Source organism: Vombatus ursinus, unplaced genomic scaffold, assembly GCF_900497805.2.
Source record: "Vombatus ursinus unplaced genomic scaffold, bare-nosed wombat genome assembly UNPS02014798.1, whole genome shotgun sequence".
NCBI lineage: Eukaryota > Metazoa > Chordata > Mammalia > Diprotodontia > Vombatidae > Vombatus > Vombatus ursinus.
In genome coordinates, this window is record NW_020954576.1 from 28,805,537 (window position 1) to 28,831,843 (window position 26,307).

Below are 26,307 nucleotides of genomic sequence, written 5' to 3' on the forward strand. Positions count from 1 at the left end.
TAGTAAGCATTTAATTCTTTTTATTCATTCATTCTGACAGGATATACAGACTACTATTGAAAGCCTTATGAAAAGAGAATATATTCAAGTCTGAAACCAACTGACTTGGACACTTCTTTGAAACAGAAATAAAAGGTAACCAGTGTAATTCCAAAGAGGTAGTTCCTTCAAGCTTCTAAAAATCTTCTGCATTATTGTATGGCATATGATTTCCAAGGGCTAATTTCTTCTTACCTTCTTTCATACAGATATATAAAGCTTGTTATACACAAATTAGTTCCTTAAGTCACATAAGCTCTCTAAAAAGGGATTTAAAATAAATATTCATTTCAAGAAAGAAGTAAAGCCTGTTTAGCTAACTAGAAATAAAATCAGACTTATCTTAAATGTTCTAACATGTACATTGCAATTCTAGTTTTAAAAATATTAATTTTAGGCAAATATGTATCAAGAAGCCTAACTGCTAATGATTTTCAGATTCTTCCATAATATGAAAGTTGTTTCACATGAGAAATAACATATGGCTTGGGAGTGTTACAGGTTTGTGCCATGATGCAATATAGCCATAAGGAAGTAAGAACTGTTTTTTCTTTGTGGACTCTTATCTGAATCTCTCCTCTAATTTCAATGACAGATGAGAAATGAAAACAAATCTTCTTGTGACAAGGAGAACCATGATTCTTTTTTATAATTTAATATATTAACCTGAAACCTATTACTAGAGTTCTCCAAAAAAACCTCTTCCCATATCTTCAAGTCAAAGTAAGGTCTATAAGAAGCTATTCTAGTGAACTGACTAAAGTGGAAACAAAGAAACAAAGCATTAAAAAAAACCCCACCCTACTAAAAAGCGAGCGTTGAAATAGTGAAGACCCATGAAAAAAAGCAAATTATTCTTCAGGCTCCTGAGGAATCACAAAAAATAATCCAGTCCCAGAGTTAACCCAATCCACTTAAAAGAGGAGCTTCCTGTTTCTATGGTCTTCTAGGAAATATGGCAGCCACTATCCTTCTGCGGTTTGATATCTGGTTCTTTGACTGGTTTCAATTCTTCCTCTGGTTTGGGTTTGGCCTAGAGGGAAGGACAAAGAGTTATGAATATCTGAGGCAAGGTTTAGGAATCTAAAATACATATAAATTTTTCTGAAGATAGCACATTTTTTTTTAATGTGACAATGTAAGTACTGGCAAAGTTGGTCAGACCACTACATATCTGATTTAGAAAGTATCATTTTTGCTGAAGAAGAAATTCTGGAATGGTACATTAGGTAATAGATCTGTCTGTATCATTTATCCTCATTCTTCGTGTGAGAAGGAAGGAAATAAAGGAGCCCTAACAACAACAATCACTAGCATTTATATAGCACTTTAAACTTTACAAAGAGCTTTACAAATATTATTTTATTTTATCCTCACAACCACTCTGGAAGTAGATGCTATTATTATCCCCATTTTACAGAGGAGAAAATTGAGGCAGACAGCAGTTCAGTGACTTGCCCAGGGTCACAGAGCTTGAAAGTATCTGAGGCAGGACTTGAATGACTCAGACCTTCCAGAATCTAGGCTCAGGGCTCTATCCACTGAGCCAATTAATTGCCTCCAAATACAAAAAGTTAAATAGTCCCTTCCCCTTAAAGAGCTCATAGTCTAGCCAGCTGCCATCAACAGAGAAATCTCAAGTTTGGAAGTAACAAATTCCTACATTACTTTGAGGTCATTAAAAATGCTTTATGTTGCAGCAAGCAAGTAGCTAACTAAGCAAAACAGAGAGAAGGCTATTTTACAGAGTTATTTTGACTGTGGCAAGAGTTTTAACTCAAACCCAAGAGAAGTAAAATGGTTATGAAATAACAAGGCATTCCTACTTCTATCTTTCACAGATCCCTAATAATCTTTCCCATAAATCTCTAATCATCTCATGCCAAAATTCAGTCTTTCCATTTACATTATCACCTTTATAAACCAAAATGCACTAAGGCTACTGAGAAATAAATGAATAGCAATACATTTTACACCTTGATTATTTCCTAGAATGCTAAAATTAAGACCATATCTTCAAATATTCAATGAAATGGTCAATGTAAAGTATGGAGCTCTATTGCAGAATCATATATTAATCTACTCCATTCTTTTAAGACATTTAAGATACCACTACCACCCTTGTGTCTGATGTTAAAGCACTGTTTACAGACTTTAAAAAAAAAAAAAGGTACTACTTTGAGAATATTTACTTCTAGGGATTTAGGAGCAAATATCTGGAAATTTTTCCAGAATGAAACAAATATTGCAGAGCCTTCCTGAATATTAGAATAGCTCCAAATGGAAAGCACTAAATTAGCTAATTTAATAGTCACTGCTCTCAAATAAACTTCTCTCTTTGCAAACAGAGAAAATAAAGATATTAAAATAACACTATAACCCTTATCTTAAATTTAAAAGAGAAATGGAAGAAATAAAATAGAATACAACTCATACATTATCATCCTTTGGCCTCTTGGTGAGATCAAATGCAGCTAGTGTTTCTGGTGTCCAGTGTGCATTTACAGGAGGAAATTCAAAGGGTACAGGCTCTACAAGACCATAGTTTGCTTTCAGTTCAAGTTGTGGTGTTTCTGTTGGAACTTTTTGGAAATAGCTATAAAAGAAAATTTAAACAACAATTTAATGCCAAGTTTCTCTTAAAAGAGACCAGGGATGCATAATGACCCATCTTAACCACTTCTCTTCACCTATTAACAATGAATCTTATGAGGATCAGCTGATTCCAAAAAGGATTATCCTCACCTAAATAGTTTACTGAGATAAAGTCAACTCCATGATAAGAATTTTTTCCCTGACACATAGTAGGCATCTAGTAAATGTTCCTTGACTTGTGATTGATACTGACTGCTGTGTTCCTTAGAGGTTCTTAGTAATATCAAGATGTTGTTTCCTAAAACCAGGCAAGCTGACAAGTTTTACTGTGTTAATTATTTTGTTCCAAAGGTTGTTAAAGGTTTTAGTTAGAATTTTCCTTTTTCTTTAAAAAAGCTCTATTGATAAATGAATATTTGCAAACAGGGAAAATAAAGATATTGATAAATGAATAGTTTCTAATGAGGATGGTAAAATAAACAAAGAAATGTTAATAGAAGTATATCCTCACTAGTCATCACTGATGAACATTAGCTAAATTTATTAGAAAAGAGTGATACATCAAAAATAGAGGCCAAGATAAAAACATTTTAGATGTGGCAAACTATAGTCAATATATAATTAAGTTGTTCTCCAGTTAATTCTAGAAGTGAGAAAGACTGTAGTGCTTTATGGATCATTCTTCATGATGTAAGTAGGGTTTTAAAAGCTGTTTAAATAAAGGGAGGGAGTCGGCCTGATAAGGCTGGGGAAGAGGAATGAGAGAAAAAAATGGTTTTCTACCTTTAGATAAGACACAAAGGCAGATATAAGATGACTGGAAAGGTGGATTAAATAGACGTCTGGGGGCATTCTAGTAAACAGAATTGCTATGTCCTCTCCCTTAGCTAAAATCATGTTACTTAAGGAACAGAACCATTTGAAGACGCAAAATACTTGGGTGTTACAAAATTTAAGCATTTTCAAAAGGAAAAAAAGGAATTAAGATAAAAATTAAGGTTACTTTATGTGCAAACACATTTTTATATAACCTAATTAAATAAAAAGAAAACAAAGATTCTGACACACAGACATCTACACTTACATGAATCCATTTTCTCTCTGACATTTTTCTAAAGTATTTTTCACTAGGCTTCCAAGTTTCCTAAAGAACAGATGTCCTGAAGGTTTCGCTGTTGTTCCAGGTCCTTTGGTTTCTCCATACTCTTTGCACAGGGCTTCGGCCTTGTCATAAACTGCACACAAAAAGGTAAAGTTTATTAGGTTACAGGTCATTGTTTCATGCTTACTCCCATTTACTTAGTGAAATAAAAAACAAGATTCCTAAGAACAGCGAAATGAGATACAAACTAAGAGCTGAAGAGCTATGGGTGTTAAACACTGCATTTATTTTTTGACTTGGTTGATGTGTGTGTCAGTCTTACAAAATACTTTTTCTCTTCTTTTTGGCTTGTTTTTTTAAATAAGGGGCAGTTCCCTGGGGATGGAATATATTTGGATATGACAGTGATATAAAAATAAAAAGTATCAATATATATTTTTTAAATTAGAAGCAAACTTCTCTTTATAAACTCTGGAAAATTCCCCTCCCAGGTCCCCATCTGCCCATTTGAAGGTCCCTTTATCTTCTTAAAAAAATAAAAAGCTAGCTTTTAAGGGAGTTATTATTCTGGCAGGAAAACTTACATTTTTCTGATTCCTGGAGAGACCTGATTGCTTCACCACATTTATCACTTGCCAGCAAAGTCTGACCATGATAGCAGTAAGCCTGGTGGAAGAAAAAACAAGATTTCCCATTTCTGTTTTCCCTAAATGGCATTTAACAACAGATATTACTTCTTTCACATTTCAAGTATGCCACATAAAAATGCCTTTCGCTATTACCTCACATACTAATTCCTTTTATGCTTTTTATTTCCTCTCAGAAATATTAGAAAAATTGTATTATCCCAGTAAAGGACTTGAATTGAATTAACTTAAAATTCTTTGTTTAGTAAAGACAAAAACACTAAAATATGTTACAAATATTGGAAGACTGGACTTTCTTACAAGTAAGAAGTAATGGGAGATACTTAGAAGAGTGGAAAGAACTCTGCTATCAAGGATTACTACAGAAATTTCCTTGGATGAAGTTTAGGATTAAAGATGGATTCTAAAATAAATCCAGAGAAGAAGATCAATGTCCATTACTTATTTAAAGTCTACTCCAACATTTTTTATCTAAAAAAAAAGACACATATAGTCTATTAGGTAAGTACAAAGGATCAAACCGAAAGAAAGGTTTTGAGCAGCTCATTACCAACCTAAGAAGGCTAAACTGGGTGATATGTCAAGCCTGGTTTTAATACTTTTAAATTTTATTAAAGAAATAATTAGAATGAAGGAACTGGGAGGACATTCATCAAGTCTGCAAAAGACACCAAACTGAAAATGGCCTTACAAACTCGTGAAAGATAGAAATCAAAGTAGTCTAAATAAATTAAGCCCATAAAAATGTTCAACAAGAATAAATCATATCTTACATATAATAGGAACTATATAAAACTTTTTGTTCAGTACCTAAAATATGGGCACACTAGAAGATTTTTTTTTACAATGGTTAGGTTTTCTAATCTATTTAGTACTAGTCAAGAATAAGAAATGTGTTAAGACAGAGGGTCTAAAGAAAAACCAAACAAAATGATGAAAGGAACAGAACATTAGGGTTTAAAAAAATGTTTATTTTAAAAACAAGAGTTGTAGTTATTCAGTTGGAAAAGAAAGCAAAGAATATCTTCAAGTACATCAAAAATTATTATATAAATATAATACTGAACTCTTTTCCATCTTGGCTTCAGTGAATCTGTAATCTCAGATGTCCATATTCTCTCCATCAGGACAAACTGTCACTTATCCAGGCCTTTCGATTCTACGTGATGTTTATTAATTTTATGCCACAGGTCAGTCACAGAAAATCTACCCAATGTTCTAAAGAACTTCTTTTAATCTTTAAACATTTCACAGGTATCAGTGCAGTACTCAGGATCTCCATGTGTTATCCTTTGCTCTCATTAAATGACTTGTCTAGCTCCTTCTCTGAATATGAATTTACTCAACAATTTCCAATACTCCAATCACACAGTTCTCCACTGTCCTTTGGGTGATTTGCAATTTTTAATCTTCAGAGCTTGGGGCACATAAGCTGCAATTATCTTCACTGTAGTCTTTTTTGCTTATATATGTTAACTATGAGCATGACAAGGCAAGATGAGTAAAAATGTTCCATGAAATGATTCTTCTTGCTGCCATTGGGAACAGAATGAAACTCATTCCATTAACTCTTCTGTTTACTTTTACAAGTTGACACTACAACCCGTCTATTACTTTAACCACAGCTTCCTTTTGTCTTCTGGTTTCATGTATCAACATTGGCATGGTTTATTTCTTCCAATAAATAGCATGTCAATTTTGTCGGTCAATGGACAAAGATCTCACATATAAAGTATCTACTGTTAAGTTACTACTCATAGATAGTCTAAAACTGGGATATTCTCCGCACCCTCTGCCCATTTTTCAACCATAATCACCACCATCAAAGCAGAAGGGTTTGCACCAAACTGAAGGTTATGATAAAAAAAAAAATTGTTCTCTCTCAGCCAATGTATCGATGATGAACCTTTCTGTACTTAAGACAACATTCTTGTTTGCTGATGAGTCTATTCTCAAAGCCTTTCCAGAACTGCAGACTCTAGGAAAGCTCATGCTTTGCTGGCATAGTCTTCAATAATTTAGGGTCTACCTCCACACCAAGATGGGGGCAATGGAGCAGGGCTTTGTAACTGTTTAACTTTAATAAGGGAAAGAGGCATAGGCTTAAACTTCAGTGAGAAGGGCTAAATAAAACAGGTTACCAAAGAAAGTTTTATAAGAAATGTCATACTGAGTCAGATCCATGCATTTTGATAAACAAGGGACATTGTGAGATGTCATGGAACAAAACCAGAGTTAAACCACTTAATTCTTTTAAATGGGATTTATACTTAGGAAATGAAATATTCAGAGAAATCTGTTCTCTGTAGAATAGGAATGTATTATATTTTTCTAGCTACGTTAAGAGTACAAATCTTTGAAATCTATGATTAGAAAATAGGGTGGAGTAAGATGTAGATGATCACATTCAGTTCGCTTTCCCTAGTCCGTGTCAAACTAAATGTTTGTACTAGACAATCATTAATGAACAGGTTAAGTAGTAATATCTTTTTGTTCTGAACCAGACCAGGAATTAATCAAATATTCTCACAAATAGCAAATGTGAATGCGGGAACAACATTTTAACATTATATAACGTTAAATAAATACTTACATAAGCTGTGTAAAAGCACATTTTCAAGTGAAGGTATTTCCTCCATTTAACAGTGTATGTAGGCTCCAAACTGGATAAAGTGTGATCTAAAATTACATTTATAAAACAAAACATAACTTCTCTGATTGACAAGAATCTTTGGTTTTCCTTTCTTCCAAAGAGTTCAAATACTATCACCATTCCAGTTTAAAAATTAAGACTGATTTGTAAACTTGAAACAAACCCTAAAACAATTCTTTTTCAGTGACAGCCAAGTTAGGCAGTGAGACCAATCACATGATGATAGTTTTCTCTTTTGAAGAGTGTGGACCAGGCAGTGAGGAGTTGGAAAGAACACTAGACTAGGAGTCAAAAGACCTTACTTCTGGAGCTGGATAATTCTGATACTACTTACTGCCCACGTAATATTGGGCAAATCATTTTTTACCTCCTTGAATTTAAGCTTCCTCATCTGAAAATAGAGATTAATACTTCCATGCTTATTAGGGTTGTAGTGAAATTCAAATTAGATAACAGATGTGAAAGGGCTCTGAAAACTTTAAATCATTATGCAAGCTATGGTCTTATCATTATCTAAAAGGAAAATAATGCAAGAAGATAGAAATACAAAATTCAGTGAAATCCAATATTGATTCCTAAAGCATAATAACTGTCTTTTAATTTTGCCAATTTAATTGAACTCAACATTTCTTAAGCATCTACCATGTGAAAGGTCCAAAAATAAAATCAACACTTGTGAAATGACAAAAAACATTGGTGAAAAGAATACTAAACCAGCAGTCATAACACTATGTTCCTGTCCTAGTTCCAATACTTTCGCTAGCACTGTAACCTCAATCAGGTATGCTAGGACTTATTCTGCCTCTGGACAACTAGCTGCTGGCTCATCACATAGATGTAAAACACCCCAATAGAGGAAGTACTGAACAGAAGACCCTGAGTGAATGTTAGCGTATCCATTCTTCCCATACTGAGAGTCTGGAAATTGACAAGGGAGAATTCAGAGTTATACCAGCAATTTAGGTAATGAACAAACAAACCTTGTACCACCTAGGGAAACTTGGTTGTACTACTGATTGCCTTTCTCCCCTGCCCCCCTCAGTTCAGGTTCTTTTTTAGGTAGGTGTTTGCATGTGTGTGTAGGTATATCCAAAAACACCATTTCCTCTTCTCCTCTGACTCAGCTCGCCCTAAGAAGGAGTAAGCAAAAATCATAGGAGCATGGGTTTAGAACTATATAGGACCTTAGAAGCAATGGAAGAATGCAAAAAGAATGGAAGAAGGCAACTGAAGTTAACATCCCTTCAAGATAGTGAGAGCTGTATTCATTTCCCACTTCTTAACTTATCCTTATGGCTAACAAACCCCCACCTGTTTCTCTATTCTTGTAAATACTCAATCATCCATCACCTAGGTACAGGCTCTCTTCAACCTCCCAACCTCCTTTTTTCTCATGCCCACCCTACTCATACTCCAACCCTACACCACCCATGTCCCACTCTAATCCTGCTCACTCCCTTGCACTACACATCCTCCAAAATTACTGTTCCATAGTGAATAAACTTCCTTTCATTCTGGTCGTCTTTCTCTAATACTCCTACAATTTACTTGCCCTCAAAGAGACCAGTCTTCCCCCAGAGGACCCTACATCCTTGGTCAACATTTCCAACATTATATCTTCACTCAAACCCCAGACACACTGGTCTTGGAAGGAGAGTTAAAATACTCCTTGCTCTCCTCTGCTTTCACTTTGCCACCATCACACAGCAACACCTCCTCCTCTATTAAAATCATGGTGGCTTTGTCTACTGGTCCTCAGGTCATTCTCTCTCCTTTCCCAAGGAATTTAGCAACTATGCAATTGTCTACAAATTTATGTCATAAAATCTCAAATGGGACCTCAATTCTGTAAGGCAATCCTTATCAACTCACTATTCCATGCTCCAAAGAAAATATTCATAAACTCTTAAAAAGTTGCTAAAACTTGGCTGTTTCTACATCCTTAACATCCTTTGCACTGACTATTCTCTTTACTCACAAAGCAGTTAAGTCCTTCTTCATTTCTCACCTAGATTTGTACGAAGGCCTCCTAATTGGTCTCTTTTTTTTTTTTCCCCAGCCAAAGACAAGGTTTATTAGAACATCATGTTGGGCAGACTCTTAAGGAGTCTGAATGTTAGTGAGCTATTGGCTAGATTTTAAGAATCTGAGCCCTGGTCTCCCTTTCTTAAAGCTCTCCCCCTTCTAATCCATGCACCACTCTACTACCAAAAGGACTTTCTATCAGCACAGATTTGACCACGTTAGTGTCTTACTTGATTAACCCTGGTTTACTGAGTAAAGTTATTACAGGGAATAAACTCCCAATTACTTTTAGGATCAAATATAAACTCCTACATTTAACTTTTAAAGCCCTTCACAAGCTGGCCTGCCCAACTTTCTGGCCTCAGTGTATATCATGGTCTTTTGGACTCTGTGATCCAGCCAAAATGGCCTTCACTCTGCTTCCCTCACGTGATTCTCCATTTCCCATCTCTGTGCTTTTGCAATGACCCCCCCCCCACCTCTGCCTCAAGAGAATCGCTCTCTTCCCCAGCTCGAGCAACATTTTCTACATGATGTCCTTCCTGATCCTCTTCAAATGTTGGTTCTCTCCCTCTCTATTTAGGCACCTAAAGGCAGCTAAATGGGAGAGTAAATAGTGTTGGGCCTGGATTCAGGAAGACCCGAGTTCAAATTCAGCCTCAGACTAAGCTGTGTGACTCTGGGCAAGTCACCTAATCTGTCTCAGTTTCCTCAACTATAAAATGGGGGTATTTTGCAGGGTTCTTGCTAAATGAGATACCTGTAATGCACTTAGCAGTGTCTGGCACATACAGATAGGCACTATATAAATGTTTATCTCTTGCGTCTCTCATATTTATCTGCTTTGTATTTTTTTTTATATTTATTCTGTATATATTCAATGTTCCACACAGATTTGTCTTCCATGTTAAAATGTAAGCTCCTTGAGAGTAAGAATTGGTTCAATCTTTGTATTCTCAGTGCCTGAATACATAGGAGGTACTTAATAAATAATTATTGGCTGATTAAAACTTTGGCACATTTGTTAATTTTATGAGCCCCTAACCGAAAACTCCTATATGAACAAGCCCAAAATCAGCCAAGGGATGAGTCAGAATCTCTTTTGACTTCTCCAACTGCCTTCAACCAATTATAATAATCAAAAATCCTAAAGCCTAGATCTGTGAGTGAAGACATCAGATAACATGTTGTTTCCCCATCAATCACTACCCTGGAATCCATGAAGAACAAAGGAGAATCTAAAATACATTAGAAATGGGACTTTTCCTGTACCACAGGAAAAAAATGGGAATCGTGCTATGTACCACTACCCCAATCAGGATGCAGATCTGGGGGACTGCAGTATACCTCCCATGCCTAGGCTTCCTCTGGCCTCAATTACCTATTAATTTAATACATTTCATTTGGACATGTGGGTCTTACACATGGGTTTTCTCCTTTTCTCTCCCTAGTGAGACATGCTGATTTACTATGTAATCACTCATTAGAACAGGTCTTTGCCATCAAATGTAGGAATCAAAATGGATAGGAGAAACAGATCTAGTTTTGTTCTCATTTTAAAACTCCTACAACTCACACAAACAGCCCTTTTTCAAACTGCTTCAGTGACTCCAATTCATCTGAGCCCAATTAGTGAGACTAATCCAGTAAGTCATTTAACTTCTCTGGATCAGTTTCACCACCTGCAAAATAAGGCTGACACATGCTTTAGCCACCTTACACTGCTAGGAAGAGAATCCACGGAGAATGACTATGAGAGCAATTTGGAAAGTGTTTAACCCTGTACAGAGATACTATTGGAAAGAGTTTAGCATTTCCCTTTCCATTGAGATAAAAATTCCATTTCCTTTTACAGGAGCATTTCTTGCTTCTTAACTGTGAACAGCTTCATTTTATCACATTTTACTTTCAAGCACATGAATCTACATGGAAACCTGTCTGATGAATGGCTTACAACAGTTGTTCCCCTAATTAAATCAGTGGAAGAAAAACTTGGACACCTGATGGGTAAGAAGCACAATAATGGACTTAGAACTCACCAGCTCTCTGATAGAAATTGGCTGTTTCATATGCCAGCGCAGCAATTAGACCTGGATTATGTTTGAGTTCAATTGCTCGAGCAATTGTAACTGAAAAAGAAAAAAATGTACCCCATATTAAGAACATTAAGAATTGCAACAGAATACAAGTTCAATTTGGATACATGGTAAGAACAGAAATGTACGTCTGTGTCACTAAAGTTTTAAGATGAGAATAAGAATCTGTTACATAACAACTATGATGTGAGAAATGTAAATTACTGAAAATAAAAGCACCAGCATGCAGAAATTGCTGAGCTCAGTAGTAGAGCCAAATCCCTCAAATGTTCTAAGAAATGTAATTTCTTGCATTAAGTAACAACTATGAGACATACCAAGACCTATTCCTATGAAAGGATTAAGAATGGATCAAGAAAGCCCCTAAGACAAGCTCTAGCCCTCATAGCTCATATGCTATGCTTCTGTGTAGGCATATCTAGAGACCACAGGGAAAAGCAGATGCATAGAGCAGAAATGGAGGGAGGAGAAAAGGAGTGCAAATAAGAAAAGGGAGGGCATGGTTTTTCACTCTTTCAGAAGAAGTGGGATAAAGTCAAAGACCTTCCTCAAAAGAACTACAAGTCTTTCATTTTCTGTAGCCAAAAGAGAGTCTTGCTAGAAACTAATAAGGCCAAAAGCTATTGAAAATTTTTTAAAAAATTGCTTTTTGACTACAGATCTTTCAGAACCAGTTATCTTCTGGACAATGTAGCTGAATTGCAAAATAAATGTACTTGTAGAAAATTAATTTCTCAGAAATTCAATGCTACATTGTGACATTTGGGAATACCTTCTTGAGCTTCAGCTTGACATTGAATAATGTAGGAATCTATGAGTCGAACTTCCAAATCCCTGCCTTTTTCTGCAGGTGTGATAAGTTTGGGAATATGGTTTTCCTAAGAGAGAGCAAAATAAATGCCAAATTTTATTTTAACTCAAATTATTCTGTTTAATGTTATATTTAAATATTTTAAGTGAATGATACTTCTAAAAGTTGAGGTGAAACATTCAATTTGGGGCTTTGCTAGAAATTTCAAGGGCAAATTAAAGTTGTGCTAAATAGAGCAGCTGTAATGGCAAAAACACAAAGAATTACAAGAGCTTCACATACCATATACTAGTAGAACAGCAATTATAGCCACAGATAATTTTTGGTTCAAATCAAGGGGGTATTATGAAATGTTTATGTATGTAATTCATACCTTTTGGAAAACATTTAGCCAAAATGCTTAATAGATAAACCATAACCAAGTTATCTTTTGTATGTTATCCTGAACTATACTTTCAGACAATTAAGAAAACTGAATGTACAAAAAAATGCACCTAAAAGAGAATCATGAAAAATACCACATACAATTAGAGCTTTTATCCCTGCAATAACATCTCATACCAAGAATATAAATGAGAGATCACCTTTATATAAGAGGGTTTTAATGTTTAGAAAGAACACTTTCCTCACAACAAACTTACAAAATAGCTACTGTAAATAATATAACCATATTGCAGATAGAATATAATAAACATTTATTAAAGGTCTGCTGTGTACAAAGCATAATTTTAGGCACTGGGGGAAGATACAAATTTTGGATAAAACACTGTCCATGCCTTCCTGGAGAATGAAGTCTAATAATAAGGATAAAATGTAAACATATAGCTATAATGCATGACAATTGCATCAGAAAGCTTTCAGGGATCTGAAGCTCTCTGACACCAAGAAATTTGAAAGAGCAAAGCTATAAGTACTGAACGTTTTGGCTCTAAATGAACCAGAAACGAAGGGCACGTTTCCATTTTTTTCCATCTCCACCCAACTAGGAGCAATTAAAACAATACATTACGATTAAAGATATTCTATTTGTTAAATTCACATTTCACTACAAGGCAAAAGATAGGTAGCTATGCAATAGTAAAATAAAGGACCAATTACTACTATATCTAAAATAACAAAACAAACTTCTTGGATCTCATCACTGAAATTTTGAAAGTTTCAAAAAGTGACAAAACTATCAAAAGCAAAGATATATTTTGGTACCTTCAAATGTTTGAAAATCCCAGCTGCAATTTTTAAGCTTTTATGAACTTCTTTTGCTTCATCTTCTGTTATGCTAAAATATAATGACACCAGTCATACTAATTCTTTTTAGTTTTCAAAGAATATTTTTTTATCAATAAAAATTATTTACGGAAATTCTGGCCCTGTTCTTTTTGTAAATTCAATATTAACACTGCATATTATGGCCTAACATTTCACTCATTAGCATTTAAAACATCTCTATTCGGAAATAATCTGCGTAGTTTAACAAGAAAGCATTACAGATCCTGAAAATAACATTGGCTATGTTAAAGTTAATAATATATATAGACATTTGCACATATTCTTTGCCCCTTCTGTTCACACTTACTTTTCTTTTCCAGCCAATCTTGATGCATATTTGGTATACCATAAAGCTACATTAAAAGCCATGGAAATCAATTCAAACACAGCATCTTGCTGGGCACTAAAATTAAACACACTTTCATTAATTTGGTCATCTCATATATATCAAGTTTATCCATATAAAACATTAGGATCAATATGATTACTTAGTATACTATCAATCAACAGATATTTATTTTGAATGTCTACTAGGTATTATAGGTGAGAGAAAAATTACAGTATGATCTTCAAATACCATATAGCCTAGTTGGGAAGATAAGACAACTATACATGAAAATATATACTAAATGCCAATCAATCAACAAGCATTTATTCAATACCTACTATATTCTGGGTACTGTGCTAGGCAGCGGGGACACAAAACCACAAAAAGAAAATCTCTGCCCTCAAAGAGTTTCCATTCTGTCAGAAGCAACAAGTACACATGTAAATACATTCAAATAAAAATAAAATAAATATGAGGTAAATGGAGGAATTAGCAGCTGAAAAAACCAAGAAAGGCCTCATGTAGCAGGTAGTGTTTGCCATCTAACTGGCCAAAGGGAACAGCAAAAAGACCAGTTTGGCTGGACCAAAGAATGCATGAAAGAGAGTAATATATAAAAAGGCAGGGAAGGAAGATTGAGTCAGATTGTAAAGGACTTCAAAATGCCAAAGGAGTTGGTATTTGATCCTAGACAAAGCCACTGAAGTTAATTTGAAGTGACATAGTCAGACTTCTCCTGTAGAAATATCATTTTGGGGGCAGCTAGGTGGCGCAGTGGATAGAGCACCGGCCCTGAAGTCAGGAGATCCTGAGTTCAAATCTGGCCTCAGACCAAACACTTGACACTTACTAGCTGTGTGACCCTGGGCAAGTCACTTAACCCCAACTGCCTAAAAAAAAAAAAGAAAAAAAAAGAAATATCATTTTGGAAGTTATGTGGAGAATGGAAAATGGACTGGAAGGGAAAAGACTTCAGCCAGGGAGACCAGCAAGGGTGATGAAAAATACTCTATATGGTCTAGGAGAAAAGTGATGAGGGCCTGAACTGGGGGTTGGGGGTGGGAGCTGACTAGATGAGTAGAGAAAAGGTATAAATATGAGAGAAGTTATGGAGGTACAATTTACAAGATTAGACTACTAATTGGATATGGAAGGATGGAAAGGCAGAGTGAGGAACTGAAAATAACCCTATCTTATGAGTAGTTCAGAAAGGAATGATTCTCATGAACTGGTCCTGAGTTGAACCCTCAAAGGATGGGCAAGATTTAGACTGATGAAGAAGCAAGCATTTCCAATCAGGGGACTGGAATGGTAATGGCAAAGTAGATGAAATAGGTAAATTTCACAGAAACCAGGAAAGATTTCACATATATATGCATATTTAAACAACTTAACTGTGATGAAATATATGCCAAATGACTAAATCATAGGATTATATATTCAAAGCTCGAAAGTACCTTAGTACCAACATCACCACCCACTCTACCCCCAGGGACCCTAAGATTTGGGTAAATTAAGTAGCTTCTCTTCTGAAAATGACTGGAAATTTCCTAAAGATGTCACTTCTACCTGACAACATAAAGAGGAGTTTTCTATTTCACACATATTCCTGTTAATGGCATAACACAGGCATTTAAATATCAGACAATACAAAAATTTTTTTTTCCATTGAAGACCAAAAAATGAAATAAAATGATTAGACATAAAGAAAGATCAATTGTTGAACTATTAGAACAGGCAATAGCCAAGGAAGGTTATTGTTCAATTTCTTCCTTTATTTGTTAAGATAGTGTACTTTGTTTTGGAACAATTTCAAAAACAAGACATTATCTCTAAGGTCACCTAAAGAGCTAATTTTCTATAATAATCACCTTATGATGAGGAATTTTCAATGCTGCCCAGCAAACATTATTAAGTGCCTACCAGTTCTTTTCAGTTTCTATCTCCAGACTTTAGCACAGTGTTTTGCATATAGTAAGTGATTAATGCATTCTGAATCATTCATTCATTTATACCACGTACAAAGCACTTGTGGTATATATAGGAATGCAAACATTAAAATAATAATGATAATAATGATGATGATGATAGTTAACATTTACCTTCAAAAAAGCATTTAGGGTTGGGGGGAATACAACCTGTATACAGGAAAATATCATATGGGGTATTTTGTAGAAGGAGAGAATATTAGCAAGTAGAAGGGAAGATCAAGAAGGCTTCTCACCAGAGATAGTGTCTGAGCTAAGCCTTGAGGGAAGATAAGGCCTGGGACAAACAGAAATGAGAAAAGACCGTAGGAAAGGCACGAGGACAACTTTTGTAACTGTATTGACGCAGGCGACAGAAAGTTAAGTTCAGGGAACAGCTAGCAGTTATTTGGCTAAAATGCTGAATGCATGAAGGAAAATGAGGAATAAAGTAGAAAATGTATTAACATAATTTATTGATGATAAAAAAACACGTTTTAAATGTTGAGGAAAGATATGGAATCCTTCACTGATTCTGGAGAATCTCAACACTGGAGAGAGAGCCGGAAAGGACAGTGAAGGATTAAAGACTAGGTGTGTGGGAAGGTTTGTTTACTCTCTGTGTTAACAGAGAATAAAGGGACTAACTCTCTAGAGCTCCCTCTCAAAAAATGTAGAATGAATAGATGAAGAGAAGGACTTTCAACTTGACTCTTAAACATAAGTTCAGATAGTTAAGGTGGAGGGCTCAAATGCCTACATCCTTGTTTTGCATGTTAGTACTTTTATTTTTTTTAATTAAGAGTCCTCCTCTTGATAAGGTAAAAGTGAACAAATTTTTTTTTCACAGTTTTCATATGGGTCAAATCTACTTTTCTAAGTGAATGAAATATTGTTCTTAACAGTAAGATGCAATGGGTTAAATTCAAATATTGTGGTTAAAAAATTTCCTAGAATATTAAAAAAAACAAAACAAAACAACAACACAAAACTTGTTAGGGGCAGCTAGGTGGCGCAGTGGATATAGCTCTAGCCTTGGCGTCAGGAGGACCTGAGTTCAAATTTGACCTCAGACACTTGACACTTACTAGGTGTGTGACCCTGGGCAAGTCACTTAATCCCAATTACCTCACCAAAAAGCAAAACAAACAAACAAACAAACAAATAAAACCAAAGTTGTTCAGGTTTTTACTTTTTCTTTTTCTGTATTTGTTTTCCAAAATATAGAGCCTATGACTTAGTCCCTAGTTAATCAGTTACAAACATTAGATTTAACTTAGCACTATATACCTTGGAACATGACCTTGTAATGTATCAGTCCACTTAAAGTTTTGAATATATCTCAATTTGCTTTCTTGGGTAGAGTTATCCATTGAATTTATGAAACCTGAAAAAAATTTTTCAAAATCTTAGTTTTAAAGAACTTCAGGTATCTTATAGCAAAAAAATTAAAATATTCAGATGGATCCCAGCAAGAAGCCACCAAAACACACACAATTCTATTCCATAGCTTCAATGGTACTATGCTCATACTTACTTTCTCCACACAAATTCCTGGTTGTTTCCTCACCTTGGCCTCATTCTCTGATTACTTCTACCTCACCAGAAACTTAGGTTCCCACCACTAGATTCCCTACTTTTAAGGGATAAGCTTTTGCTTGTTATATTGGGGCCTAGCCTCCTATATCTCTTTCTGGCCTTCTCTCCTCAGCATGCCCCAATGCATGTACCCTTCCATCCTCAGGTCAGCTTCCCAGCATGCATTTATATATTATACTCCCCACTAGAATGTAAGCTCCAGGGGAAGCAAGGTGGTGCAGTGGATAGGGTGTCGGCCCCGAAGTCAGGAGGACCTGAGTTCAAATCCGGCCTCAGACCAAACACTTGACACTTACTAGCTGTGTGACCCTGGGCAAGTCACTTAACCCCAATTGCCTTAAAAAAAAAAAAAAAAGAATGTAAGCTCCTTGAGGTCAAGTCTGCCTTGCTTGCTTGAATTTGTATCCTCAGTGCTTAGCATAGAATCTGACACATAGTAAGCAACATAACGAATACTCATTCTATATCTAATTTCATCTAACTTTCTCTGGCAACAACTTAAATCCAAACGCTCAAAGAGTAAGAAATGGATTTTCAAAATAGTGTTTAAATGACCTCATTTTCCTACCTATCTTACCATTCTTCTGAAATACAACCACAACCTCCATCAGAAGAATAAAAAATTCAATCTTTAAAAGCTCAAGAATTATGCATTTATTCAACAAACTAGACATTATAATATTTGTTTTTAACAAACAGAAAATATGCAACACATATTAGTAAAACTTTAAACATCTAACCTTGCAAAAGAGAAAAGTAGGAATCTGTTGCATTCTTCATCATTTCTGGGTTACAGCTCAAATCAGTGAATAGCTCAAGTAGTCGTGCCCTTGATGATCTCAAATCACTTAAAGAATAGGGAAGAGAGAAAAGCTAAGTAAGCTCTAGCTCTATTATGAAGTCTAAGGAAAAGTAGACAATTTAAAAATATTTAAAAATCCGTCAATTCAAAAAGATAGAAGGCTTGTTCTCATATTTGAAATCTTACGAATTCATATCTTCCAAGAAATTTGGGGTTTTTTGGCCAACAATAGAAATTAAATTTCTAATTTAATATCCTCAGATGATATATATATATATACACACACACACATATATATACACACACATATATATGAATAAAAGCAATCTCTAACCATTCAAAAAAGATAAAAACCAGTTCTAATTAAAAAAAAAAGAATTTTATTGCTAAGATGTCACATTGACAATGTACTGCTGATTTAATTTTAGATAATATACATGACTCTGTTGAATCTTCTAGTTTAGGGACATTTTAAAAACTCCTACTTATACCTGACAAATACTTTAATGGATCCGTGACTGCAGGTGCCTCCAGTGACTACAATTTCAATTCACTCATGCCCGTCCATTCTATCTGATTTGTCCACGTCTACCTGTAAATTTGTAGCAGGAAATTCAACTAATATCCTAAAGGGTTTCCTTTGTTCCCCCTGACAATCCACAAAGACCACTGGAGCTTTCCAGCTATCAACTGCTTATTTCGTGCATCTGCTACATGACTAGCCTTATCTTTCTTTCTGGTCATACATTCCTCTGATGACATTTTTTATACCATTTCTCTTGTACAATCACTAATTTGTAATGTGTTTCAGCCTCCTCCTGTCCATCAAACACCTCTTCACTATTATTTGGGTGGTGCTTAATTTTAATTCTCTGAAGCTCATAATATTCCATAAATCGTAACTATATGCCACCAGAAGATTAAAGATGTGAAATAGGACTTTGTTTCAGAAAGCAAATGACCACTGGAGATGATTTTTACAGTAATGATTTTTCGAGGGCTAAAATACATTTATGTAGCACTAACACTGATGTGTAACACTGATGACTACTTTTGATCCTGAGATTCCTTTCTTTGACTTCTATAATATTCTACCTTTTCAAGCTCATCATTCCTTCTTTGTTTTTTGGAACCTCTTTCCTTCTTCCATCCCCAATTATGGGTGTTCTTCAAGACTCAGTCATAGGAACATGGATTCAGAGCAGAAAGGGACCTCAGAGGTCACCTCAATTCTAGAGGCAATATGGAGCCACTAGAGTTTATCAAGCAGAAGAGTGACATGACCAGATTGATCCTTACAGAAAATCAGCTTGGCAGCAGCAGAGAGGAAGAAGTGGAGTGGGGAGAAACGAGACAGGGAGACCAATGAGGAGACGAACAATCCAAGTGAGAGGTGATATGGGACTGAACTAAGGTGGATGCAGTGTAATTACACAGCTTAACATAGAATCAGAGGATTTTAGAATAGAAATGATCAGATTGATTCTGTCTTTTTTTAATTGATCCTGTTTACAGTTAATTGATAAGTGATGCAGTGGATAGAGTGAAGGACCTGGAGTTGGGAAGACTCATCTTCCTGCGTTCAAATCTGGCCTCAGACACTTAACATCTGGGTGACCCTGGGTAAGTCATTTCACTGTTTGCCTCAGTTTCCTCATCTGTAAAAAGAGCTGGAGAAGGAAATGGCAAACTATTCTAGTATTTCTGCCAAGAAAACCTCACTGGGGTTGTGAAGAGTCAGACATGACTGAAAACAACTGAACAACTGTCTAAGTCGTGGTTCTTTGTCTAGTACTAGGTCTCTGATTTCCAATCAAGGACTTTTATATACCACTATACTGACCTATAAAACAAGATCCTCTTTCTGATTTCTCTATTTCTATTTATTAGAATCCTCATTTTTCTAGTGACTCAGGTGCAAAACTTCAGTTGTTTGACTCCTCAATCACCTGACAGTTAGTCAAGTGCTTTTGATTTTTCCTTTGTAATACTTCTTAGAAGACTTCTTCTATTTATTCCTGTTGCCATCTCCCTAATTCCAGTCTTTTTCATCTCATAACTAGACTTCAACCTCCTAATTAGTACACTGCTCCCCCTCCCTGCCACCAAGTCGATCCTACATCAACATCTTACATACTACTACTACTAAATCAGCCTTCCTAAAACACTGCTTTCGCCCAAATATTTTTCTGTTCAAAGGCTCCTTGTTAACTACAACTCCAACCACATTAGTTTATGCCTTTAAGGCTTTCCACCACAATTTAGCATCAAACTGCTTTTCCAAACTTTACCCCAAAACTTACTTTAAGACTCCAACAAAGTTGGTCTACTTAATTAACTGACCCTATCACATAATGATAGCTAATATTTATATAGTGCCTACTATGTGCCTGGCACTGTGCTAAGCACTTTACAATTATTATCTCATGATAATATCTCATGAAAGTAGGTACCATTATTCCCATTTTACAGTTGAGGAAACTGTCAGGATCCCCATGCCAAGACCACCCCTCTCTTTTACTATTAGGAGACACCCCGTTTTCCAGAGTTAAGGCTCAGCAAGCAAGCCGTGTCCTGAGCTCGGCATAACAACAGGCCTTTGTGGCTCACCCTCTGAATGATCTCAGCCACAGCAAAATCCCAGAATGGTTTCACACCAGCACCAGGTGGTAGCTGAGCTTGGATAAGCACCTGTAGTACCTACGTTCAGGTCATGAAGATCTGCTATTTATCAAATTTGTCTCATTGTTGCTGTTGTCATTCCACTGTCAGGACTACAGCTCACTGCATAGCCGGATTGAGATTGGTCCACACTAAAGTAGGTCTCCTTTAGAGAGGTATTACAGGAGGTCCCAGCACATATGTCTAGTTTCCCTCTTCCAACTGAATGAAGAAATCTTTCTGCTTATAGCCATTGTTATTTTATTTGTTAGAGTTAACTGTGGTTTTGATAATCTGTGTGAGCTCTCTGGTTTTTTTAAAGTTAACAGAGATTGCAAAACCTCTATGACTCTTTGGTCATTTGTTCTGAGGGTTGACAAAACTCAGACAGAGGTTAAGGGACTTGCTCAGGGTCACACTGCTAGTAAGTAGCTGAGGTCACATTTGAATTCAGGTCTTCCTGACTCCAAGTCTGACACTTATCACTTGCTTCATACTTTTTTCCAAACCTCTAGCGCCCAATCTCTGCCTCTCTGCCCAGTTTAAACTTAATATAAAGTCCCTATGTTTTCATGAAGCTTTCTCAGATTACTTTAAAGCTCTATTCTCAACTCATAACACACTGTCTCTGGTAAATTAATCATGTGTTGATTTGTGACATCTTTGGCACTGTTTTCTTCCGTTTAATTTAGCCTTGGTAAGGTAATTTAACTATTCTGGCAAAGTGTAACTTCTCCTATGTAAATAGAGGGGAAAAAAGCCAAAAGATCTCAAAGGCATAAAATTTTAAAATGTGGGAGTTTAACTTTTCACGTGCTGTCTCTTCGACTAAACTGCAATAGTTGAGGGTAAGTACACGTCATATTACTCTATACTGTCCACAACACCTAGCAGAACAAAATGAACAAAGCATAGTAGTTCAAGAAAGGTAGGATCTGATTCAAACTTACTTGCAAATTTTTGAAGCTGCAGGAGTTGTAGCTACGCCATAATAATTAAAGGAGACAGGTGCAGTAGCTTTTAGTGGGTTCCGATGAAACCAGTGTGTCATTTTCCCCAAATGTTTTCTACAGATCTAGGTAAAAGAAACCTAAACACACAGGAGAAAAAAAAAAAGTATAGATCTGAATGTTAATGATGAAACATTTATTTTTTTTCTTTTTTTTGGTGAGACAATCGGGATTAAGTGACTTGCCCAGGGTCACACAGCTAGTAAGTGTCTGAGACCGGATTTGAACTCAGGTCCACCTGACTCCAAGGCTGGAGCTTTATCCACTGTGCCACCTAGCTGCCCCTAATGAAACATTTATAAAGTGAACTCTATACCCATTTTTAGTTTCAAAATGAAAATTAAAAATATGTATTATTTTGTTTTTCATGTTTACAATATACATTTTTGAAACGCTTTTCTATTAAAAAGACTGTATTGTATTTAAAATAGATCTACACAAAATCTGTTGTAGTTTGCAAAGTGATATCCCAGGACCCAGGAAGCAAAAGCAAAAAGTTAGATAGAGAATGTTCTTCCAAATAACCTATAACAACAGATCATATATTACTGTTTTTGGTATTTTTTTCTGGTGAGGCAATTGGGGTTAAGTGACTTGCCCAGAGTCACACAGCTAGTAAATGTTATGTGTCTGAGGCTGAATTTGAACTCAGATCCTCCTGATTCTAGGGCCGGTGCTCTATCCATTGTGCCACCTAGTTGCCCCAAGATATTAGTTTTGATTTAAATTAGACTCCAATAAGAGGTTCCATTAACTGTTTTTCCTGTATCTTACTGATGGCATACGAATCTTTATATTTTCTCTATGATAAACATTTTCCCTTGCAGCAGCAGTAACAAAGATTACCACCATTTAAAACAAATTCATTGAGTTTTAAAAAAAAAATCCTTCCTAAATCTTATATACTGTATCTATAACTTCTAAAAAAAAATAAAAACCTAAATACCTAAATGCACTACTATTTTTTAAAAGACTGACTTCTATATTCTATCATCTGTAAAAGTACATGTCTAAAAGATTCCCTGACAATGAAGAATGTAAAGGGGAGCATGATCAACAGTCATCTTGAAATTAGTCCAAGAATAGTACATAGAAGACATTTGTCAATAAATTCTTGATTCAGAAATATTTACTTCAGTTGGCCTCACTACAAAATGTTTAAAATCAATAATCTTTATTGGCTTTTCTTATTGCTACTAAGATGGTATAACTATTGACTGGCACAATACCAGTTATGGCCGAAGTTTAAAAACAACAAAACTCATTTAAATACAACTTTAAGTTTACAAAATGCTTTCTTCTTAACACTTTGGTGAGATAGATGGTGTTAAATGTTATTGCTCTGATTTTACTGATGAGGAAAATGAGGCTGAGGAAGTGACGCATTCTATAATGCTATAACTTGCCAAACATCACATAGCTAAGTTTAAGATAAGGGATTTGAATACAAAGCTCCTGACTGATTCCATGACCAGCATACTTCCTACTACACCAAAGAACTACACAAAGATGAATTAGAAATCAAATATACTAATCTGTATTACTTTTACCTTTTGCACTGGCTAAAGATAAGGTTTATAAACCAAACAGCTTCAACTGCAACCAGTTTTCTTCCCTTTAAGACAGAGCCTTGTTGCTCCTTTTATCCTTAGTTGGCTATTTATCCTATGTGTTGTAAACATAATTTTAAATGGCAGTATATGTCCTAACACTTTATAACAGGATCATTGACAAAGAGCTCCAAAGGACCTTAAAGGCATCTAGTCCAACCCCCTCATTTTAAATATAAAAAAATTGAGGCATAGAGATCTCTTGTAACTTGCCCCATGTCACACAAATAAGTATCAGAGGTAGGAGTTAAACAGAGGTTGTGACTTGGAATCTGTCACTGTATTGGCTTTCCAATTATTTCATGCCAGAATGACAATATCCATCTCCAAAAATGAGTATTTAAAAAATTTAACTTTTTACTTAACTGATTATCAAAGAGAGGCTGGTAATCTGTGAATTAGATGTTCTTTGGAAGGAAGAAACCCAAGCTGATGAAATATAGGCTGGGCCTCGGATGCTCCTATTCTTAAAAGAATTTCAAAACATTAGAATGGGTATCTGGCCACAATCTTCTTCCCCAGAGATATTTTTTAAAAGGATCACTATCTACCTGTATTCAGGATCCTTCAGGCGTACTCAACTTTAAACAAACCAAATTCAATTAATGAAAGTCAAGATTTACAAAGAAGTTAAAATTAAGAGGACAGAGCTCCTTTAATTTGCAAGCTTTCCTAGTGAGTTTAAAATTAAGTTTACAAAATTCACAGACATCTTTTTTACCACTGAATTTGCCCAGTAAGTTATATAACTACTACAGTCTACTACTCAGTGATTATGATATTTGTCCAGCAATTTTATGATATGACATTTTGGAAAAGGGTTATCACCGAATGAGAGGAAAAGTACCTTCCCAACATACCTCTTCCAGTCAGTCAACAAGATGCATAGAATACATTACTTAAAGTCTTGGTCTATGAAAACATACTTTTTAAATGGTAGAAACTTTCTTGAACAAATTTTGATTTCCTCAATAAAAAGCAAAAATTGTTCCTAACTTAAAAAAACACTTGAATCATACCTTTGAGAACTTCCAACTCACTAGAAACAATCTACTTCTCATAGAGAAATCTCACCTACAACTTAATTGTGTTATTCGTCAATTCAAATACGCATGCCTTCTGATGACTAAATGGATTATGTATACATTTGGCTGTAATAAAATTAGTGCTTCTTCCAATTTCAGGTGGAGTCTTGGAGGGATATGTCCAAAAGATGATCTTTTAATTGAGAGTGGTTCTTAACCTGGGCTTCGACAACTATTCCGATCTAATTCCCATCCTTTGTAATCCTATTTTACTCTCTAACAAGCAAAATTCCGGGAAGGTGATCCATTGGCTTCATCCAGAGGGTCCATGACAACAAAATGGGTGAAGAGCACCGTAAGGAGTGCGGATTCCCTGGCCCAGCCTCCCCAGAACTTTCCCCAAGCTTTCGTCTGTCATCAAGAAATTCTTGGGGCGAGCCGGTCGGTGTGGGGTCGTTTTGGGAGTCAACGCACCTGCCCCTGTTTCTGGGATCACGCTCAGACCCAGAACAAGATCTTCCCCTACGGACAAGACTGGGGGTGGGTAGAAGGCAGAAACATATCGGGGGAGAAGGCTGGGTGAACCCCACGAAGTACCAACTCACCTGAGAGCTGGACCACCACTTCCGGCTTACTCACCTCCTCCTCTTCCCATACCCTCAACAAGTCGGACGAGTTGCGCCTGCGCGATAGGGAGAAGTACACTGTTTTCCTCCCACCTCCCCCAGCACATACAGCAGGACACAGTTTCTCTGTAGGGAGGAGCCGTGGAGTCATTCCAATCGAAAGTCGATAGCATCAACTGCGGAAGGCAGGGGAAGGCTACTGCAAGCCGAGATCACCGTTCGCGAACCTTTAGGAGGGTGCCTTGCGAGCCTCAAGCGACGGGTTCGCAAGAGCCCAGTGTGTAAAGGGGTTAAGGTTGGGAGTGAGGAGTGGAGCCAAAGTGAGGGTGTTTCCTGACTAGAGGCGGGAGAAAAGGAAAGACTTTCCCTAAGACACCCCAACCTTACCGCGTGTGTTGATGGGGAGGGGGGTTTCAATGATTGGGAATGGGAGGGGTGGGCGAGCCCCCCAAAACGGAAAACAACTAATAGACACGTCACACTCACCAGGCTTCTCAGACAACCGTGAAGCAGTTATTCCGGGGAAGTAGACACAATGTCGGTACCCTCGAGACTAAAAGCAATGGGACTACGGAAAAACGAAAACCTTGGGATACTGGGCAAAGATCACGTGGCCCCCGAAGCCATGACAAACTACCTGGCGGAAACCCGCGTCCCTCGGAGATCGATGCTACGGTGGCCCGCGCAGGCCCTCTCTCTCTTACTTCAGGGCTTCGAGAGTCGGGCTCGGGCCTCTTCCTTAGGTCAAGAGCAAAGGAGGAAGAGTTCTTCACGGTTCTCTTCGAGGCTCAGGTGCCTCACTCACAATGGCGGCCGCTGGCTCGGCCGGGCCGCTCCGGGGAGGCGGGGCCAACGCAACCTAACACGGGGGGCGGGGCCTAAGAGGGGCGGCTCCTCCAGTGCCGCAAAGTTTGGCTGTGGCGGCAAATGGGCTTGGGCGGCTCCGGAGCTGGCGGCAGCGGCCACTGAGGCTCTTCCTCGGAGCCCCGTGGATGCTGCGGCGCGAACCCGGGACCATGGCTCCCTAGAGCTGTCAGGCACGGGCGGGTGGGGACTGGACCGGCCATGTCGGAAGTGACCCGGAGCCTCCTGCAGCGCTGGGGCGCCAGCTTCAGGAGGGGTGCCGACTTCGACTCGTGGGGGCAGCTGGTAGAGGCGATAGACGAGTACCAGATGTGAGTGGCTGACCCCGGGAGCTGGGCCCGGCGCGGCCTGCTCCCTTGCTCCCCCCCTTCCCAGACTCCGGGTCGCGGCCTCCGGGGCGGGCTGGCGGCTCTCAGTAGATGCCCGAGCTTTTCCCAAGGGGCCGCCTCGGCCCTTCCTCGAACGGGCCGGGGCCATTCAACAAGTAGGCGCGCCCCGCCCCGCCCTTCTCTCGGGGTAGCTGCCCACGAGCCCCAGCGGGTCCCCCCTCCCGGCTTGCACTGCACCCTCCGCCTGTCTGT

At 37.2% G+C, this 26,307-nt stretch overlaps 2 protein-coding genes across 13 annotated transcripts in view; one reads left to right on the forward strand and one right to left on the reverse strand.

Annotated features, from left to right (window-relative positions):
• On the reverse strand, positions 1 to 25,592 carry LOC114049657 (BRO1 domain-containing protein BROX). Of its 11 annotated transcripts, none has more exons than XM_027870952.1 (15): positions 25,500 to 25,592; positions 25,349 to 25,430; positions 23,578 to 24,918; positions 21,542 to 21,681; positions 17,869 to 17,975; positions 16,820 to 16,916; positions 13,542 to 13,637; positions 13,172 to 13,244; positions 11,930 to 12,035; positions 11,101 to 11,190; positions 6,977 to 7,062; positions 4,321 to 4,402; positions 3,719 to 3,869; positions 2,476 to 2,635; positions 1 to 1,072 (listed from the first exon to the last, which is right to left on the reverse strand). In XM_027870952.1, exons 4-15 carry the CDS (start codon positions 21,640 to 21,642, stop codon positions 986 to 988), a joined length of 1,236 nt encoding a protein of 411 aa, XP_027726753.1. In that variant the 5' UTR covers positions 21,643 to 21,681; positions 23,578 to 24,918; positions 25,349 to 25,430; positions 25,500 to 25,592; the 3' UTR covers positions 1 to 985. The 11 variants fall into 11 exon arrangements, with proteins under 11 accessions (XP_027726753.1, XP_027726752.1, XP_027726755.1 ...); XM_027870951.1 differs by lacking the exon at positions 25,500 to 25,592 and having other exon boundaries at positions 23,578 to 23,672; positions 24,876 to 24,918; positions 25,349 to 25,436; XM_027870954.1 differs by lacking the exon at positions 25,500 to 25,592 and having other exon boundaries at positions 23,578 to 23,677; positions 24,876 to 24,918; positions 25,349 to 25,436.
• A 225-nt stretch (positions 25,593 to 25,817) lies between these two features.
• The window catches only part of LOC114049806 (axin interactor, dorsalization-associated protein), a 51,229-nt gene continuing 50,739 nt past the window's right edge, over positions 25,818 to 26,307 (forward strand). The window contains exon 1 of one of the 2 annotated variants that reach the window (XR_003569907.1): positions 25,818 to 26,037. Coding sequence is in view for 1 of the 2 variants with exons in the window: in XM_027871215.1 (XP_027727016.1) it covers positions 25,928 to 26,037 (110 nt within the window). In the remaining variant the exon portion in view is untranslated. The remainder of the gene's footprint in view (positions 26,038 to 26,307) is intronic. The other variant, XM_027871215.1, reaches the window with a different exon arrangement.